Genomic DNA, 21893 nt, shown 5'->3' with positions numbered 1-21893 from the left:
TTCCCACGTGAATCTTTGTGTACTCGCAAGATCTTCTCGAGGACGGACCTTCTTGTCAAAAGCTTTCTTGATTTGTTGCTGGTACAATTGTCCATGGCACAGAGCGGTCATACGCTTCTCATCAATGAGGTTAAGTTGATCATAATTTTCTAGATCCATTCAGCTTCATCTAGCTTGGCCTCTATCAATATTCTCACTAAAGGTATCTCTACTTAGATTGGGAGGACTCCTTCCATCCCATAGACCAAGGAGAATGGGGTTGCCCCCTGTTAAAGTGCGATTGAGGTCCGGTATCCATGCAAAGTAAAGGGCAGCATCACATGCCAGTCTTTATAGGTTTTCACCATTTTTGCAGGATCTTCTTGATGTTTTTGTTGGCAGCTTCAACAACACCGTTCATCCTTGGACGACATGGAGAAGAATTATGGTGGTCAATCTTGAAACTCTCACATAGCTCTATCATTGTCTTGTTGTTCAAGTTTGAACCATTGTCGGTGATGATCTTGCTTGGGATTCCATAGCGGCAGATAATCTCCTTCTTGATAAAACGAGCGACCACATGTCTTGTCACATTGGTGTAGGAAGCAGCCTCTACCCATTTAGTAAAGTAATTTATGGCAACCAGGATGAAGCGATGACCATTAGAAGCCTTAGGCTCTATAGCACCAATCATGTCGATGCCCCGCATCAAGAAGGGCCAAGGCGATGTCAAAACATTCAGCAGCGTTGGAGGTACATGCACTTTGTCAGCATAAATCTGACATTTATGAAATTTCCTAGCATATCCGAAATAATCGAACTCCATGGTCAACCAGTAATAACCAGCTCTCAAAATCTTCTTGGCCATGGCATGCCCATTAACATGGGTTCCAAAGGATCCTTCAAGAATCTCTTTGATTAACATGTTTGCTTCGTGTCTATCCACGTATCTGAGGAGAACCATGTTATGGTTTCTCTTTTAAAGCATATCATTACTCAAAAATAATTTGGATGATAACCTCCTCAGTTTTTTCTTATCCAATAATGTAGTATCTTCTAGATACTATTGACTTAGAAGATATCGCTTGATATCATGAAACCATGGTTTACCATCAGTTTCTTCTTCAATCAGTTGATAGTAGGCAGGCTCATCTCTTCGCTCTGTTCGAATAACTGGAGCTTCATTACGGAATATGACTTGGTACATTGATGCTAATGTTGCCAAAGCATCAGCCACTTGATTTTCTACTCTTGGGATGTGATGGAAAGTGATATCGTCAAAGTATTCTATCATCTTTACAACGTGAGCACGATATGGGATTAGCTTCGCATCACGAGTTTCCCATTCACCTTTGACCTGATAGATCACCAAGGCCGAGTCTCCATACACCTCAAGGATCTTGATTCGAAGATCAATTGCGGCTTCAATACCAAGGATACAAGCTTCATACTCTGCGACATTATTCGTACTATCAAAGCACAACCTTGCTATGAAAGGGGTAAAGCCACGATTTAGATTCATCAAAACAGCTCCCACACCATGACCACTGTAATTGGAGGAACCATCGAACGCGAGCTTCCATCGAGATCCTTGTTCTGGTCCTTCATCTAGGCCTGGGATCTCACAATCCTTTATCACCATTATATCCTCATCGGGGAAATCAAACTTCAATGGCTGATAGTCTTCAACTGGTTGATGAGCGAGATACTCTACTAAAACACTTCCCTTGATTGCTTTATGGGTTACGTATTGGATGTCTTATTCTGACAAGAGCATCTGCCAACGGGCAAGTTTTCCAGTCAAGGCAGGTTTCTCAAAGATATACTTTATTGGATCCATCTTTGAGATCAACAAAGTAGTATGGCAAATCATGTACTGCCTCAAACGACGAGCGGCCCATGCTAGCGCGCAACAAGTTTTCTCCAAAAGCGAATATCGACTTTCACAATCAGTAAACTTTTTACCTAGATAGTAAATAGCATGTTCTTTCCGACGAGTTTCATCATGTTGCCCCAGCACGCATCCCATTGACCCTTCAAGCATAGTCAGATACATGATTAACGGCTTCCCTAGGACAGGTGGAATCAAAATAGGAGGCTCTTGCGAGTATTGATGTATCTTCTCAAAAGCACTTTGACTATCAGAATTCCAATCAACAACTTGATCTTTTTGAAGCAATTTGAAGATAGGCTCACACGTGGTCGTCATATGTGAAATAAACCTTGAGATGTAATTCAAACATCCAAGGAAACCTCTAACTTCTCGCTCGGTGCGTGGAGCAGGCATTTCTTGTATAGCTCAGGCCTTGTTAGGGTCCACCTCAATTCCTCATTGACTAACGATGAAACCAAGCAACTTCCCTGAACGGATACCAAATGTACATTTTTCAGGGTTTAATTGTAGCCTAAACTTTATGAGGCGTTAAAACAGCTTCTTCAGATGGTTCATATGATCTTCTTCATTATGAGATTTAGCGATCATGTCATCGACATAGACCGCTATCTCCCTGTGCATCATGTCATGGAAAAGAGTGACCATAGCTCTTTGGTAAGTTTCCCCGGCATTTTTGAGACTGAAAGGCATCACCTTGTAGCAAAACATTCCCCAAATGTACATTTTTCAGGGTTTAATCGTAGCCTAAACTTTATGAGGCGTTAAAACAACTTCTTCAGATGGTTCATATGATCTTCTTCATTATGAGATTTAGCGATCATGTCATCGACATACACCGCTATCTTCTTCATTAGAGTTTCCCCGGCATTTTTGAGACTGAAAGGCATCACCTTGTAGCAAAACATTCCCCAAGGGGTAATAAAAGTGGTCTTTTCCATGTCATATGGAGCCATCTTGATTTGATTGAATCCAAAAAAATCCGTCCATAACGGAGAATACAACAAAACTTGCAGTGTTGTCTACCAGAGTATCAATGTGTAGAAGAGGGAAATCATCCTTTGGACTAGCTTTGTTCAGATCCCTATAGTCAACACACATCCTCACCTTGCCATCCTTCTTAGGCACAGGTACAATATTAGCTACCCATTGTGGGTACTTTGCCACAGCGAGGAAGTATGCGTCAAATTGTCGTTTGACTTCTTCAGGAATCTTCAGAGCCATATCCGGTCTTGTTCTTTGGAGTTTCTGTTTTACTGGAGAGAAGTCTGGCTGAAGCGGCTACTTGTGTTCAACGATGTCGATGTCCAGGCCTGACATATCCTGGTATGACCATGCGAATACATCCACATATTCTTGTAGCAGCTTAACCAATCTCTCTTTGACGCTTTCTTCAAGTGTGGTGCCGACTTTGACTTCTTTCTTCTCTTCCTTTTTCCCAAGGTTGATTGTTTCCACGGATTCTTCATGTGGCTGCAGGGCCTTTGACTCGTGCTCGAGTAGCCTTGCCAATTCCTCATGGATGTAATAATCTTCTTCACCCTCTTCTTTTGCTTGGTAGATAGGGGAGTCAAAGTTATGAGAGGGAGTATAGTCATTAGATTCAACGGGGTTATAATTTATTCTGCATGTTTGAATGATTGATTTTTTTAGAAAAGTAAAAATAAAAGATGCACAAACGAAAAAAAAATTGTTCAAAAAGATTTCCATTTTCTTAAGAGAAAACAAATAAATGAATAATAAGAATTTAACAAAATGTCTTTTATTCACTGACAATGATTATTTGAAAATGAAAAGGGCCCCTACAACATAATCCATTAGCCTTGGGCAGAGCTAAGGATTTGAAAGGGAAAACAATAATTATTACTTTGACAAAGGAAAATTTTTGGGGATCTCAACTGCCTTCCAATTGTTCAAAGTTGTCTCACGCCGGTAAACCAAACATGGCTTTTCTTCATCTTTGGTGTTGTCTTTAATTGCGTTAACCTGATCTCTATGGATGAATCTTGTATTGAGGAATATTTCTTGGATGCTTCGGGTGTTGTCCTTTGTAGGGACTCGGGCTCCTTTCACAGCGGAAGGCACATATCCCAAACCAAAGCAATCATGCTTCTCACGAACATCAATAAGCTGAGCCCAACCTTAAGGGTTTCCTCCTTCAATGCTAGACTTGGCACTTTTCAGAGAAGCGAAAGATGGACAAGCTTTCCCAATTGGGTCCTTCATCTCCACAAAAGTGGTGTTGGCTATTTCAAGAGCTTGGAAAGAAGTTTCCAAAGCGTCCTCATCAGCACTCGATATACTTGAAGGATGAAAGGTGACTGACCATAAAGTCCTCCTCACCAGAAATGATGATCAGTTGATTGTCCATTACAAACTTCATTTTCTGATGTAAAATGGAGGTAATTGCCCCTACAACAGAAATCCAGGGACGCCCCAATAAGCAGCTATATGCAAGATTAATATCCATGACTTAGAAATTAATCGGGAATATATGAGGGTCAATCAATATGGGTAATTCTACCTATCCAATCACGGTTCTCCTGGAACCATCAAAAGCTTTCACTATCAAGGCGATGGGCTTCATAGCTGGTCCTTGATAAGATAACTTGGCGAGTGTTCTCTTTTGTATCACATTTAAAGAAGATTCGGTATCAACCAGAACTCTTGCCAAAGCATCATCTTTGCACTTCACTGAGATATGGAGAGCACGATTGTGATTTTGTCCATCTTAAGGTAATTCCTCTCCACTGAAGCTTAAAGTATTGTAAGTTGTGTTGTTTGCAACCACCCCATCAAACTGGTCTACTGTTATGCTTTGTATTACATGAGCTTTGGCAAGCACCTTCAACAAATCCTCCCTATGGGCTTGGGAGTTCAATAGCAGAGAAAAAATTGAGATCTTAGACAGTGTCTGATGTAGCTGATCCACAACCTTGTCATCGCTTCTCTTGATCAACTTCAAGAATTCAATAATATCTTCAGATTGGACCCCTTTGGGTTCTTTAGCAGAAGCTATAACTATAGATTCCTTGGTTGTAACCTGAGGAGTCACATTGAGTTCAGGTGTATAAATTCGACCACTACGGGTCATTCTGCTCATTCCTGTAATATTGGTGACATCCTCATTCACAGCTTCTGTCACTTCACCGTCTGCACTTCCTTCAACGATCTTATCCATAGCGGTAACCTCATATCTCCAAGACACATCCTTGGTGCTTTCATACAAAAATGGCGTAGGCATACAAATCTCATATCTCCAAGACACATCCAAGGTTCAATTACCAACACATATTCGTTCTTTGCAACACTGGAGATTTGAAGCACTCCTTGTAGCGGTAAATTCATGATCATCAAGCTATGGATAAGCTAGAGATCAATAAAACCAGAGTCGCCACCACACTTTTATTGTTTCCAAGGGAAAAGGCAAAAAGTATGAACAAAACCCAAAAGTAAGAAGTTTTCAAATCAAAACTAATAAAATGTCAGAGATTACAGGTAAGGGGGTTGGTTACACAGAGGGAAGGTGTTAGCACCCAAAGTGTCCTAGGTACTCCTAGGGAGCCTTTTTTGTGTGCATATGTATTTGGTACAAAATGATGTTTACAAACAAATGGAGTGGGGGGATGAGAAAAGAATTCATTAATTATATTTTTGTGTTTGACAAGACCTTCGGACTTATGCCTACGTACCAACATAAAAATGAGGGATCAAAACCTCGTATTTCGTGATACAAATTTCAAAGTGGATGCATTGCTTTTAACAAAATTTTAGTTTGAAAAGCACAAAAGGCCTGAAAATGGTTTGAATGAGTTAGTTCTTTTTTTTGTTTTTGAAAGTTTAAGTCAAGTATAGTTAAGTCTATTTACATGTTTGATTAAGAAAAGAAGTTTGAAAATTCAATGGCATAAGGCCAAAGTTTCTATCTTTTTGCAAAGTGAGGGATGGGGAGATTTTGAAATTAAAGAAATGGGGAGGAGATGGAGAGACTAATCCTATGCACAAAATTAAAAGTTGAGGGTTGAAAAGATCTGACCAATGGGTAGCAATCCAATAGATAAGAATATCAATAGAAACCCAAATTCCCTTGAACATTTAGAATCAAGCATCACACAAATGCACAATTATATTATCTTGAAGAGCAAGGCATCAAATAAAGATAGCCACATCCAAGCTTTAGCCACTCCATGATCTTCTTCAAATTAGCCCATGTAATAGATGAATTCCACAAGTCACAGGTTCAAAATAACAACTTCACAATGATCATGTTGCAGATGTGCTCAAAGGGATCTTGAATGATGTATCAGATGAAGTTTCAAATTGCAAGAACTTGGTTTCATAAAAGTTGGAATTGGCCATGTCCTTTAGCATAGGAATGTTGCCTAAATTCTAAGTCCATTTGTCCAAGATCAAGCCAACAGTCCACACAATAGTTTTTTAGGGTTTTTGTTGTTATTATGTACATTAATGGTCAAAGACCACACAATCAAGCAAAGTATACACAAACAAGATATATCACACTATATGGTCCAAATGGACAAAGTGAAAATTGCATTAACATAGACAATTAGAATGGTATGAATAATGGCAAATGAATAAAGACTAAAATTAAATGACATTAAAGTAAATGGCTTGAAATTAAAAGTTAGTTTTTAATGAGTTAGAAGTTAGTATTATTTTGTTTTTGCTTTTCATTTTTTAAGTTATTCTTTGGAGAACACTCAACCCACTTATCACAAACATGGATCCTTGAGTCAAGACATCTTCCAAAGGAAGGAAAAAAGGCCAAGTTTTCACACAATACCATGAAAGAGGGGAGACTCACAATCTCACTATCTAGAATGTTATGCCTTTTGTGTCACAAATTTAGCGCTATGTTAAGCAATCGTAATTGTACTTATGTAGAAGTCACAACTATTTGAGGCCGGGCAACAGAATTTTGGTGTTAATGCATGTTAGAGACATAGCATAATGGACTATGCTCATGAAACATACCACACACGAAAAGAATATGCAAAAGAGGTGGCCTAATCTCATCCATACTTATGTTGATTTTTCAATCAACTAGCCTTAGAACTTTGAGATATCATAGGCCAAATGAGATGAATGCATAAAGAATGGGAATGAGATGAAGAGGGAGGGGAATGGATCAAGACTCAAATTGGTCAAAGGAGGACTTTTACCAAATTAGTGTCATCCATTCATTTTGGGAAATGGAATGTACATTCCATCAATCTCCTAAATCGAATGATATTAACTTGACAAAGTCAAATCAACCTTGACCAAGGCCCAACAATAAGAGTCAAACTCAAATAAGTCATCACAAATGGTCAACACAATTAATTGGCATTTATTCAAATTAAAAAGACTAAAATAATACATTTAAATTAAATATGGTTTGTCAAATTCCTAAAACCTCATCAAAACACCAAAGAAATGGCCATGATATTTATCATGGGTCAAATAAGGTCAAAGGACCTTGGAGAAATAATTTCTGAATTTTTAAAGACTTAAAACTATTTTTAAACAATTAAAAATAATCACATAATCAATTAAATTATAAAAAATATTAACAATGATCCAAAAAATAATTTTAATTCAGAATATGAAAGAGGAAACTTTTTGAAATTTTTTGGTGAAACTCTCATATTTTTTGGATCAATATTAAAATTAATAAGAATTAATGAAAATAAAAGGATTAAAATAAAAATCAGAAAATAGCAAAAAACATGGACCACTTGATCTCCCTCATTAATTGAGGTGACAGATCAAGTGGTCTTCAGCGCGCGTTCCACAATGGGTACTAGTCAATGCGCTGCAGGGATGGTAATCAGAACCAACGCGTGAGATTAAAACATTTGAAAAGGATCTTGTGGTCTGGAGAGATGCCAACACATCGCCGAAGTTGTAACTCTGTTCTTCTTCTCCGGTGGACCTCACCAGACCTGTCCATCCTCAACCATCACCAAAATAAAAAAAGAGGACATGATCTGAAATAAAAAATGGCGTATAGCACGAATCTGACCTCAATATCAACTAACTCCAAATATATAAAAAGCTATGAGGAGTTGAATTTTGAGGTGTGTCAACTGAGTTGCTTCGATTTGACCTCTAAGCAACTCAATCTTCTTGCCTACATTGGTAGGACTTTAGACAACCAAAGATCCAAGAGAATTGAGTATAATTGAGTGAGAATTGAAGAGATGAAGTTTTCTGAAAATTACCTTCAATACTATGCAGTTCTTGATGTTGCTTGCTCCAAACACGGTCTGATCACACTTGAGAAGCTAGCAGGAAGTGATTAGAGAGGTTGCAAGGCTTTGGATCCTGGAGTTCTTGACTCTCCAACAGTTGAGATTCAAACTCAAATTTCAAATTGAAATTTCTCAAGTTTTCCTTTAGAATGAGAGGGTTTCAATGGGGTGAAAAGCTAGCGCACAAAGTCTTGTTCAAATGAGCTCAGAGGCCTTCTATTTATAGCCAAAGGGAATGATATTTGCACACTTCAAAAATCTGTCCAAAATTGGCAATGTGGATGGCACGAGTGCATGGGAATGTACAGGCGCATGGTACAATGCATAAAGGTCCAAAAATGATTCCAATTGAAGTCTGAATGAAGCTTGAATGGCAAGGCATTGTGAACTGAAGTTTGTGCAATTGATTCTTTCCAATGATGCAGCCCTGTTAAAGCCATGCGCAGACCTTGCAATCTTCATCCAAAATGCATGAACTTGGGTTCTTTGGAAATCTTGGATCAAGGGGAACAAGTTTGATGTTCAACAGTTTTTCATTTGGAGCTTAGAACATGGAGAATTTTGAGGTGGATGTTTGGAAATTTCAATATGTTGAAAAATTTTCTAAGTGTAAAGTCATATATCCTAATATTCCACCTTACTTAACTTTTTATGTTAGCTTCAAATGAGAAAAGTGTCTTCATCAAAGTTGTATTTATTTCAAAGAACTTCAAAATGGTCACAAGTTTCATGTCATTTGGATTTATAATGATAGAGTTATGCATTTTTGAAGTTTGGAAAAATCACTTATTCAATGGTATAGGTCAAAAATAACCTATAATGTAATCTCATATCACATGCTCATAAAAGTTAAATTAGCACCCACTCCACATATCAAAGTTAAAGTAGACATCTTGAATTTGATTTTGCAACTCGGAAATCTTTCATATCATAAAAAATGAGCAAGTTATGGCCTTGGGAAGTTGACTTTCAAATTAGGGTTTAGACAAAATGACCTATAATGTTTCAACATAGAAAATGATTTTCCAAGAAAAATTAGCTCTCGGTCTCAACATGAAAGTTGTTTAGAATGTCATTTAGGGTAACGTTTCTCTTGGAATAAGTTTCATATGGTGAAAATCGTAGGAGATAGGATCTAGGGAGACCCAGTTTGGATCAGATGAATTCATCTAGCCAACCACCACCAACCAACTTGCTAACCTTCAATTCTTTGGACTCTATTGGTTCATGGTAGATCATATATGCATAATATGATGAATTTTGAAGTGTCCTATGATAAATTTGATCAATTGGTGAGATGGCTTGTTGGAGAAGTTACCCAAGATACCCAGTCAAACTAGGGTTTCCAAGGCAAATCACCCTCAAACCCTTCAAGGAAACTTGATCAATATAACATGTAGAGGTCATTGGGACTCATATATGATGCTCATAACCATTCTTGGATCAATTAATGGTTGTGCTCTTTGTCATGAGGGTCTCAAACCCTAGATATGAACTTAATAGATCAATGCAGATCAGGCCCTACCTACAAAAGAGTTTGGCAAATGCAAAGACATATTTTTGTATTTTGGTTAGTAAAATGATAATAGAAGTATGATACAATTACATAATGCTTGGTGATCTCTCCCAAAACAAACCCAATGAAAGAGGGATGAGGAGGATGCCAAGGTATGATTCCAATGCTAATGCTTATGATGAAATTGCATGAGGGATCTTAGGGTCAAAATTGGGGTCTCACAGCTGCCCCTATTTAAGGACATTCTAACTGAGGAGGCGAAGGTTAAAATCTTCATGTCGACTCAGTAGAATGGGCTTAAATAACAACGCATCACAGACAAATTGGGAACCTCATTCCACAGCAAACACATGAGCTGGCCTATCAAAACGCATCACAGACAAATTGGGAACCTCATTCCAATACTTCACTACAATCATTGACACCAATTTTACAAGAGCATCTGCCATTCGGTTCTCATCTCGCGGGATATGATGAAACTCAACCTTTGTAAAGAAAGTTGAAATCCTCCTCGCATAATCTCTATATGGTATTAAACCGGGTTGATTTGTCTCCCATTCACCTTTGATCTGATTCACAACCAAAGATGAATCTCCAAAGACATCAAAATACTTGATTTTGAGATTCATGGCCTCTTCAAGCCCCATAATGCAAGCTTCATATTCTGCCATGTGATTTGTACACTTGAAAGTCAATCTAGGTGTAAATGGTAGATGCGTGCCTTGGGGAGTAATAATCACTGCCCCAATGCCATTACCATACTGATTAACAGCTCCATCAAATACCATTCTCCAACCGGAACCAGGTTCTGGCCCCTCTTCAAGCAATGGTTCATCACAATCTTTCATTTTCAAGTACAAAATCTCTTCATCAGGAAAGTCATACTGCACTGACTGGTAATCTTCAATCGGTTGGTGAGCCAAATGGTCAGCCAAGATACTACCTTTGATCGCTTTCTGAGATCGGTATTCGATATCATACTCTGATAACAACATTTGCCAACGAGTAAATCTCCCAGTTAAAGCAGGCTTTTCGAATATATACTTGATTGGATCCATTTTGGATATCAACCAAGTGGTATGATTCAACATATACTGGCGCAGACGCTTAGCATCCCAAGCCGATGCGCAACAAGTATTGTCAAGCATCAAATACCGAGTCTCAGTCGATGAATTTATTACTGAGGTAGTAAATTGCAAAATCTTTCTTTCCAGTCTCATCTTGCTGACCAAGAACACAACCCATACTAACTTCAAGCACAGTCAGATACATATTCAACAGTCTTCCTTCAACAAGTGGAGAAAAAATCGGAGGTTCAAGCAGATAATCCTTGATACTGTAAAAAGCTTTATGGCAGTCTTCGTTCTAATCAAAAGACTGATCTTTCCGGAGAAGCTTTAATATAGGCGCACATGTGGCACTCATGTGTGAAATAAATCTGGAGATATAATTCAAGTGGCTGAGAGAACCTCTGACTTGCTTCTCAGTTTTGGGCACAGGCATCTCTTCTATTTCTTTGACCTTGGCGGGATCAACTTCAATACCTTTCTCGCTGACAATAAAGTCCAATAACTTACCAGAACGAACACCAAAAGTACACTTATTGGGATTCAAGCGGAGTTTATATTTCCTCAAACGCTGGAATAACTTCAACAAATGCTCAACATGTTCCTCTTCATCAATTGATTTAGCAATCATTTCATCGACATAAACTTCAATCTATTTATGCATCATATCATGAAAAAGAGTAGTTATTTCTCTTTGGTAGGTTGCACCAGCATTCTTTAGACCGAAAGGCATCACTCTATAGTAGAATGTTCCCCAAGGTGTAAAGGATGTGGTCTTCTCCATATCTTCGGGTGCCATCTTAATCTGATTATATCTGGAAAAATCATCCATTAACGAAAAGACTTTGAATTTAGCAGTATTGTCTACCAACATATCAATGTGTGGCAGAGGGAAATCATATTTCGGACTAGCTTTATTCAAATCTCTATAGTCGACACACATGCGGACTTTTCCAACCTTCTTCGGCACTGGCATAATATTGGCCACCCATTGCGGATACTCGACAATTACAAGGAAACCAGCATCAATCTGTTTCTACACGTCTTTTTTGATCTACACAGCCATACCAGGATGCGTTCTTCTCAATTTTTGCTTGACTGACGAGCATTCTGGCTTCAACGGCAATCTATGCTCCACAATCTCAGAATCCAAACCATGCATGTCTTGATAGGACCAAGCAAACACATCTAAATACTCTTGAAGAAGATCAATCAACCCTTTCTTGACATCTGAACACAGGCGAGACCCGATCTTGACTTCCGTCACATCATCCTCGGAACCCAAGTTGACTAGCTCAATATGCTCTTCGAACGGCTGAATGGTCTTTTAATCTTGCTCAAGAAGAAGAGATAATTCATCACTCACTCCTTCATCACTTTCCTCCTCGGCTTCGAACACAGGAAATTCAAAATTTGGAGAAGGAGAAGGATCACTGTATTCAATGGGGTTAGAAACCAACATGCACAATGATTTGATATTTTGATTTTAGAGAAGTGAATTTGTGACCAAATATTATGCAGATGGACAATTATATTGTTTATTTATATTTTTTGTGATTACCATTTTCAGAATAAAGCAAAAAAGTAAAAACAAACATCATAGATGTGGATGAATAGAATTAATTTTATTAATGATCAATTTGAAAATGCCCAAACAATCTTCACTTCTCCCTTAGGCATAGAAGAAGGATTTTTAAAACATAGAAAAGAAATTACTTAGATCGATGCAAATTAACAGGAATATCAACAGCAATCCAATTGTTGCAAGCCTTTCCATGCGTCACAAAATTGGTGCAGTCTTCCTCTTCGGCATCCTCTAGCACAACAGCTAAGTGTTGTTCATTGCCAGGAATGAACCTTCCGCTACAAAAGCTAAGTTGAATATCTTCAGTCCTTGTAGTTGATGAACCTTTCTGGAATCCCAAATCGGTTTTGCCTTTTTTGTCGGAGACCTCTACCATGCACCCCCACTGATCAACATTGCCTTCTTCAACAATCTTCTTAGCATCTTTCAATGAGGACATATGTGCCCCAACTCTCTTTCCTATAGCAATAGATAAGGCGTGGAATGGAGTTCCAACCTCATCCTCATCTTCAACATAAGAGAAAGATGGCATGTGGCTAACCAACAACGCCTTCTCCCCGCCAACAATCACAAGCTTGCCATTCTTCACAAATTTGAGCTTCTGGTGCAATGTGGAAGTAACGGCTCCTACCTCGTGGATCCATGGCCTTCCCAACAAGCAACTGTAGGCCAGGTGGATATCCATTACTTGAGAAGTAATTTGAAAATCACTCGGACCTATCTTAACTGGAAGGTCCACTTCACCAATAACCGTTTTGCGCGAGCCGTCAAAAGCTTTGACGATTACACCGCTATACCTCATAGGCGCTCCTTGATATGATAGCTTTGATAGAGTTGACTTTGGCAACACATTCAGTGATGACCCAGTGTCAACAAGCACATTTGACAAAGCATCCTCTTTGCAATTCATAGAAATGTGCAAAGCCAGATTATGATTTCTTCCCTCCTCAGGGAGTTCTTCATCACAGAAGCTAAGATTATTGAAGGAAGTGATATTAGCCATGATATGATCAAATTGATCCACTGTAACATCATGTTCTACAAATGCTTGTTCCAAAACTCTCTGCAGTGCTTCTCTGTGCGCTTCAGATTTCATGAGCAGAGACAACACTGAGATTTTTTTAAGGGGTTTGGAGCAGCTGCTCCACCATATTAAACTCACTCCTTTTGATCAAATGAAGTACCTCATCATCATCGTTAGACTTCAAATTGATGGATTCACCAGACTTACCCTTTGAAGCACCAATTGCCATACCTCTTACTCGATGATGCTTCATCTTTCGACAGACGTCCTTCTCGGACCCCTTCCTCAAGCCTCATCCCCATGTTTACCATTTCGGTAAAGTCACTAGGGGCACTAGAAATCATTCGTTCATAATAAAATAAACTCAGAGTTTTCAGCAAGATCTTTGTCATCTCTTTTTCCTCCAAGGGATGAGTTATCTGGGCAGCCAATTCCCTCCATCTATGTGCATACTCTTTAAACGTCTCCTTATCTCTCTGAGACATAGACCTCAGTTGGTCTCTATCAAGCGCCATGTCCATGTTTTACTTATACTTCTTGACAAAAGCCTCTCCCAAGTCATTGAAAGTGCGAATGTTTGCACTATCCAATCCCATATACAATCTGAATGCAACACTGGTCAGACTGTCTTGGAAGTAATGGATCAGCAGTTGATCATTGTCAGTCTATCTAGACATCTTATGAGCGTACATCACTAGATGACTGAGTGAGTAAGTATTCCCTTTATACTTTTCAAAGTCAGACACTTTGAACTTCATCGGGATCTTGACGTTGGGCACTAAACACAACTCAGCAGCATTCTTCCCAAACAAATCCTTACCCCTTAGCGTCTTCAATTCCTTACGCAACTCAAGAAACTGATCTTTCATTTCATCCATTTTCTCGTAAACATCCGGACCCTCAGATGGCTCGGAGTGATAACTGGTGTCCTCTACACGAGGTAAGGTGTGCACAACGGAAGGTGGCACAAACATGACGGGGCTAGATGCCGGCATGAAAACTAAAGTAGGCACAAAGTTTTCAGGCATAAAGTTGGACGGCATTCCCCAGGGGAATCCGGAAGGCATAGTAGGCGCGAAGTGGGCGGTAGCAACAGGCATGGTAGAGGTAGCCACCTCTGAAATAAATGTCCTCTGAGGAGGAGAAGTTGCAGGCGTTGGAGAAGATTGACTCTGAGCAGCAACAACTGACTCCATCATGGCAGTCAGGCGGGCGATCTTGTCCTTCAGCTCTCTGTTCTCTTGCTCTAGATGCTCCATAATTTTGAGATGATTTGTGCGGGTGTTCTACCAATGAGTCAGCTTGGCTAAAGCACGAAGAAACACCAATGAGACATCTGGCGAAAGAGAAACACGCTTATGCACATGATGCATGAAATGCAATGCTTGTTTATTTATTTTTTGTTTTAAAGGAACTTACTACATCATTTGCAAAATATATATATATATATATATATATATATATATATATATATATATATATGTGTGTGTGTGTGTGTGTGTGTGTGTGTATATATATATATATATATATATATATATATATATATATATATATCAATAATTGCAATAATTTTTATATGACCAAAAATCCCTTTCCATTTGTATAATTGGAAGGATTACACTCAGTACAATTTCAGAAACCTAATGAAAAATACAAGAGAAAATGAGACGAGTCATCCTAAGGATCCCTAACAACAATGTCAGAAGATCTAGCTGAAGGCGCGTACTTCCTTTGAATGCGACGGATCTCGGTCTCAAAACAAGCCTTCATCTGAGTCTTCTCGAGGACAAGTTGATCAACAATCTTCTTCCAAGCAATGGAAGGCTGAGGCGTGCCAGAAGATGAAACCTCTGTCTCTCTCTGTCTCTTCGTCACTTGGTCTTCAAGTAGCTCAATGAGTGCATCTTTGTCTTTAGACGCCAACTGCAACTCTTCATGCTTCTTGCTCAAAGCACGGAAACACTCTTCCCACATATCTTTCTCTTGTTTCATCTTGACGAGCGTGTCTTCCAACTCCTCTACATCTTGGTTATGGAGTGTTAATGGCTCAACCACAACCATAGACATAGGTCTTTCACAAGGATAAGGCATCTTCAACTCCAAAGCTCTCTTCTTCACCCAAAAAGTGTAGGCTTCCAAAGCTACACAATTGCACGGACCAAGCTCGGATCTTCCTTTCCTATGCATATTATGCCAAGCATGCACAATCTTCTCCTTCAAATGTTGGGGAATCTTTACCCTCTTGATAGAAAAGACCTTCTAAAAACGTGTTATTAGGTTTGTCTCTCAAGGGGAACCCAAGTTGACGATGAGCCAAAGCAGGGTTGTACTCAATTCCTCCTTGTGTACTAATGAGAGACACATTAGAGAATTCACCACAACTATCAATAATCTCTAAACTGCTCAAAGATGGATCATACCAAACTATATCATCATTAGTGAGAGACATATGTCTCTGAGACCATCGTAGACATTGTTTGTTCTCCACAAAAACAGGTGCCTGAGGCAAGTGAGAAATAAACCACTTGTACATAAGAGGGATACAACAGACAATCGTTCCACCACCCTTAGAATTCCTTAGATGCAAAGAGAAGTACATATCACCCAACAAAGTAAGCACATGATTCCCAATCAAGAAAAGTCTAATGGCGTTAACATCAACAAAACCGTCAATGTTAGGGAACAAAGCTAATCCATGGATGAGCAACACAAAGATAGCTTCAAAAGCATCCATACTAACGACTTGAGCAAAAGCAATAGCTTCCTTGATGAGGAAATCAGATGGTAACCCAAACAATCCTCCTTTCTTCACCTAATGAGCCTCTATCTCAGACTTCTTCAAGTGAAGAACTTCAGCAATAAGACTAGATTGGGGAATCTCCTCCACTCCACTAAAAGGCACTCTAATAGAAACAGGTATCCCAAAAAGATGAGAATACTCCTCCAAGGTAGGCACAAGCTGAAAATCTGGGAAAGTGAAACAACGGTAGAGAAGATCATAGAACTGCACCAATACACTCAAAAGTCCTTCAACCACATCAGTAGACAAGATAGACAAAAGCTTCCCATGACGTTGTTTAAAGTCCAAGGGATCTAATACAAAAGATGATATCTTCCTTAACTCTTTTAAGTAGGGACATCTTAAACTGTACTTCTTAGTGTTCCTTCGTCCACAATCCATGGTCTGAAAATATTTGCAAATAATACCTCAGTTCCTTGAAATTTTCGTGTGATGAATGTTATGATGTGCATGAATGCATGAATGCAACAATCACAAATAAGGGATCACACACAAGTCAAACAAACAAAGGTCAATGGATGAATCAAGTCATTGTCAAGATCAATCATCCATTTTTGTGGATTATGGTTTACACCTTATCAACACCCAACTTCCATTGATATTGACAAGACATGATTGGATCAACCAAGAATCAAGGGTTTGTTGTGAGCCACGAGCATGGAGTCTGGGTAAGAATCATTCCAAAGGAGTTAACTAAGGGTAAAAACATGTAGATCATGTCCTAAAAAGTTCCCAGAGTCTTAATTCCATCTATCGGAAATTACAGGTTAAGATGACTGACTCATCGACCCATAATATTCTCAAGAGAAACTCGTTTGAGTGTAGTATCACGTAACAAGTGTTATCAAGTCTACACTTGAACAGTTTCTGCACTACGTCCTAAATAGGCCAAGAGGGGGTAAATGTTCTACGGTCCTCAGCTTCTCGAACCCAAATTAGAGATAGAAATGCCTAACCACAAATACTTGTGTGACATTTCCAATTCTAAAAGATTCTCCACTGAGCAGATGGATCTTAAGCCAACTTGTTAAGGACTACTCCACACAAGTCTAACATGACTATACCATCCTCTTATCTTAATTACACTCAAGTTCGGGTTAGAACTTATCTCACCACTCAGAGATCACCAAGCACAACAAGCAGATTATATCACACATACATATATACAAACATCACATATATACAATTATATACACACAAAAAGTAGGCTAAACCCACTGGAGACTACTCCCCAGCAGAGTCGCCACTTAACTTCTGTAGCGGTAAATTCATGATCATCAAGCTATGGATAAGCTAGAGATCAATAAAACCAGAGTCGCCACCGCGCTTTTATTGTTTCCAAGGGAAAAGGGAAAAAGTACGAACAAAACCCATTAGTAAGAAGTTTTTAAATCAAATCTAATAAAATGCCAGAGATTACAGGTAAGGGGGTTGGTTACACAGAGGGAATGTGTTTGCACACAAAGTGTCCTAGGTACTCCTAGGGAGCCCTTTTTGTGTGCATATGTATTTGGTACAAAATGATGTTTACAAACAAATGGAGTGGGGGGATGAGAAAACAATTCATTAATTATATTTTTGTGTTTGTCAAGACCTTCGGACTTGTACCTACGTACCAACATAAAAATGAGGGATCAAAACCTCGTAGTTCGTGGTACAAATTTCAGAGTGGATGCGTTGCTTTTAACAAAATTTAAGTTTGAAAGGCACAAAAGGCCTAAAAATGGTTTGAATGAGTTAGTTTTTTTTTTTTGTTTTTGAAAGTTTACATCAAGTATAGTTAAGTCTATTTACAAGTTTGATTAAGAAAAGAAGTTTGAAAATTCAATGGCATAAGGTCAAAGTTTCTATCTTTTTGCAAAGTTGTCAAAGTTTAGAACAAAACTAGTTCAAACAAAGAAGATTTAAAAAATGAGGGAGAGATTTTGAAATTAAAGAAATGGGGAGGAGATGGAGAGACTAATCTTATGCATTAACATAAACAATTAGAATGGTATGAATAATGGAAAAAGAATAAAGACTAAAATTAAATAACATTAAAGTAAATGGCTTGAAATTAAAAGTTAGTTATTAATGAGTTAGAAGTTTGTATTGTTTTGCTTTTGCTTTTCATTTTTTTAGCCATTCTTTGGAAAACACTCAACCCTCTTATCACAAGCATGGATCCTTGAGCCAAGACATCTTCCAAAGGAAAGAAAAAAGGCCAAGTTTCAACACAACACCATGAAAGAGGGGAGACTTACAATCTCACTAACTAGAATGATATGCCTTTTGTGTCACAAATTTAGTGCTATGTTAAGCAATCGTAATTGGACTTATGTAGAAGTGACAACTATTTGAGGTCGGGCAATAGAATTTTGGTGTTAATGCATGTTAGAGACATAGCATAATGGACTATGCTCATGAAACATACCACACAAAAAAAGAATATGCAAAAGAGGTGGCCTAGTCTCATCCATACTTATGTTGATTTTTCAATCAACTAGCCTTAGGACTTTGAGATATCATAGGCCAAATGAGATGAATGCATAAAGAATGGGAATGAGATGAAGAGGAAGGGGAATGGATCAAAACTCAGATTGGTCAAAGGAGGACTTTAACCAAATTAATATCATCCATTCATTTTGGGAGATGGAATGTACATTCCATCAATCCCCTAAATCCAATGATATTAACTTGACAAAGTCAAATCAACCTTGACCTAGACCCAACAACAAGAGTCAAACTCAAACAAGTCATTACAGTTGGTCAACAAAATTATTTTGCATTTATTCAAATTTAAAAAAATACTAAAAAAAGGCATTTAAAATAAATATGGTTTGTCAAATTCCTAAAACCTCATCAAAACACCAATGAAATGGTCATGAGATTTATCATAGGTCAATCAAGGTCAAAAGACATTGGAGAAAAAATTTCAGAATTTTTAAAGACTTAAAAGTATTTTTAAACAATTAAAAATAATCACAAAATCAATTAAATCATGAAAAATATTAATAATAATCCAAAAAATAATTTTAATTCAGAATATGAAATCGAAAATTATTTGAAATTATTTGGTAAAACTCTCATATTTTTTTAATCAATATTAAAATTAATATGAATTAATGAAAATAAAAGGATTAAAATGAAAATCAGAAAATAGCAAAAAACGTGGACCACTTGATCTCCCTCATTAATTGAGGTGGCAGATCAAGGGGTCTTTAGCGCGTGTTCCACAATGGACCCTAGTCAATGCGCTGCAGAGATGGTAATCAGAACCAACGCGTGAGATTAAAATATTTGAAAAGGATCATGTGGTCTGGAGAGATGCCAACACATCGCCGGAGCTCTAACTCTGGTCTTCTTCTCTGGTGGACCTCACCGGACTGGTCCACCCTCAACCATCACCAAAATAAAAAATGAGGACATGATCTGAAAGAAAAAATGGCGTAGAGCACGAATCTGACCTCAATTTCAACTAACTTCAAATATATAAAAAAATATGAGGAGTTGAATTTTGAGGTGTGTCAACTTAGTTGCTTCGATTTGACCTCTAAGCAACTCAATCTTCTTGCCTATATTGGTAGGACTTTAGACAACCAAAGATCCAAGAAAATTGAGTAGAATTGAGTGAGAATCAAAGAGATGAAGTTTTCTGAAAATTACCTTCAATGCTATGCAGTTCTTGATGTTGCTTGCTTCAAACACGATCTGATCACACTTGAGAAGCTAGCAGGAAGTGATTAGAGAGACTGCAAGGCCTTGGATCCCGGAGTTCTTGAATCTCCAACAGTTGAGATTCAAACTCAAATTTTAAATTGAAATTTCTCAGGTTTTCCTTTAGAATGAGAGGGTTTCAATGGGGGGGGGGGGTAAGCCGGCGTGCAAAGTCTTGTTCAAATAAGCTCAGAGGCCTTCTATTTATAGCCAAAGGGAATGGTATTTGCACACTTCAAAAATCTGTCCAAAATTGGCAATGTGGATGGCACGAGTGCATGGGCATGTACATGCCTATGGTGCAATGCATAAAGGTCCAAAAATGATTCCAATTGAAGACTGAATGAAGCTTGAGTGGAAAGGCATTGTGAACTTAAGTTTGTGCAATTGATTCTTTCCAATGATACAGCCCTGTTAAAGCCATGCGCAGACCTAGCAATCTTCACCCAAAATGCATGAACTTGGGTTATTTAGAAAGCTTGGATCAAGGGGAACAAGTTTAATGTTCAACACTTTTTCATTTGGAGCTTGGAACATGGAGAATTTTCAGGTGGAAGTTTGGAAATTTCAACATGTTGAAAAATTTTCTAAGTGTAAAGTCGTATCTCCCAATATTTGACCTTACTTAACTTTTTATGTGAGATTCAAATGAGAAACGTGTCTTCATAAAAGTTGTAGCTATTTAAAATACATTAAAAATGGTCACAAATTTCATGTCATTTGGATTTATAATGATAGAGTTATGCATTTTTGAAGTTTGGAAAAATCACTTGTTCAAAGGTATAGGTCAAAAATGACCTATAATGTAACCTCATATCACATGCTCATAAAAGTTAAATTAGCTCCCACTCCAAATATAAAAGTTGAATTAGACATGTTGAATTTGATTTTTCAACTGGGAAATATTTCATCTCATAAAAAATGAGCAAGTTATGGCCTTGGGAAGTTGACTTTCAAATTAGGGTTTAGACAAAATGACCTATAATGTTTCAACATATAAAATGGTTTTGAGAGCAAAATTAGCTCTAGGTCTCAACATGAAAGTTGTTTAGAATGTCATTTAGAGTAACTTTGATCTTGGAATAATTTTCATATGGTGAAAATTGTAGGATATAGGGTCTAGGGAGACCTAGTTTTGATCAGATGAATTCATCTAGCCAACAACCACCAACCAACTTGCTAACCTTAAATTATTTGGACTTTATTGGTTCATGGTAGATCATATATGCATAATATAATGAATTTTGAAGTTTCCCTTGAGAAATTTGATCAATTAGTGAGATGGCTTGTTGGAGATGTTACTCAAGATACCCAGTCAAACTAGGGTTTCCAAGGCAAATCACCCTTAAACCCTTGAAGAAAAATTGATCAATATAACATGTAGAGGTAATTGGGACTCATATATGATGCTCATAACCATTCTTGGATCAATTCATGGTTGTGCTCTTTGTCATGAGGGTCTCAAACCCTAGATATGAACTTGATAGATCAATGGAGATCAGGCCCTACCTACAAAAGAGTTTGGCAAATGCAAAGACATATTTTTGTATTTTGGTTAGTAAAATGATAATACAAGTATGATACAATTATATACTGCTCGGTGATCTCTCCCAAAATAAACCCAATGAAAGAGGGGTGAGGAGAATGCCCAGGTATGATCCTAATGCTAATGCTTATGATGAAATTGCATGAGGGATCTTAGGGTCAAAATTGGGTTCTTACACTCCTTTATTCATCAAGTCTTGAATATTATCTCGTACCATCTTACACCCCCTTGGGTGTGTGGCACACTCTTCACAGCTGTCATGACAAACATCAATCAGGCCCGCTTCCACCAATCAGGCGTGGAATGCTGCCAAAGGAGGCTTAACATCATCAACCTTCTCAACCATAACACAGTCAGAGGCGTCTTCAATTGCATTCACTGTAGGGTCTCCATGGGGAGGAAGAGGATTATTCTTCACATTTTATCCCATATCCCTAAAAGATAGAATCTTGCTATCAATAAGCTCACGAACCCTCTGCTTCAAAGCATAGAAACCCTCTAGGTCATGCCCGGGGGAACCCTCATGAAAATGAAA

General features: G+C 38.2%; 1 protein-coding gene across 1 annotated transcript; it reads right to left on the bottom strand.

The window, feature by feature from the left end:
* Positions 1–1042: 1042 nt before the first annotated feature.
* Positions 1043–1621, bottom strand: LOC127081045 (uncharacterized). The gene has a single exon (XM_051021335.1). The coding sequence runs from the start codon at positions 1619–1621 to the stop codon at positions 1043–1045; it is 579 nt and encodes a 192-aa protein (XP_050877292.1).
* Positions 1622–21893: the final 20272 nt, after the last annotated feature.

This window comes from Lathyrus oleraceus, chromosome 5, assembly GCF_024323335.1.
Source record: "Lathyrus oleraceus cultivar Zhongwan6 chromosome 5, CAAS_Psat_ZW6_1.0, whole genome shotgun sequence".
Classification (NCBI taxonomy): Eukaryota; Viridiplantae; Streptophyta; class Magnoliopsida; order Fabales; family Fabaceae; genus Lathyrus; species Lathyrus oleraceus.
Note: the sequence above shows the minus strand (reverse complement) of the source record. Positions and strands in the feature narration are given on the sequence as shown.

Bases quoted from the DNA above. Each gene is read 5' to 3' on its own strand.
- LOC127081045 (XM_051021335.1), bottom strand. From the start codon at position 1,621: ATGGTGATAAAGGATTGTGAGATCCCAGGCCTAGATGAAGGACCAGAA.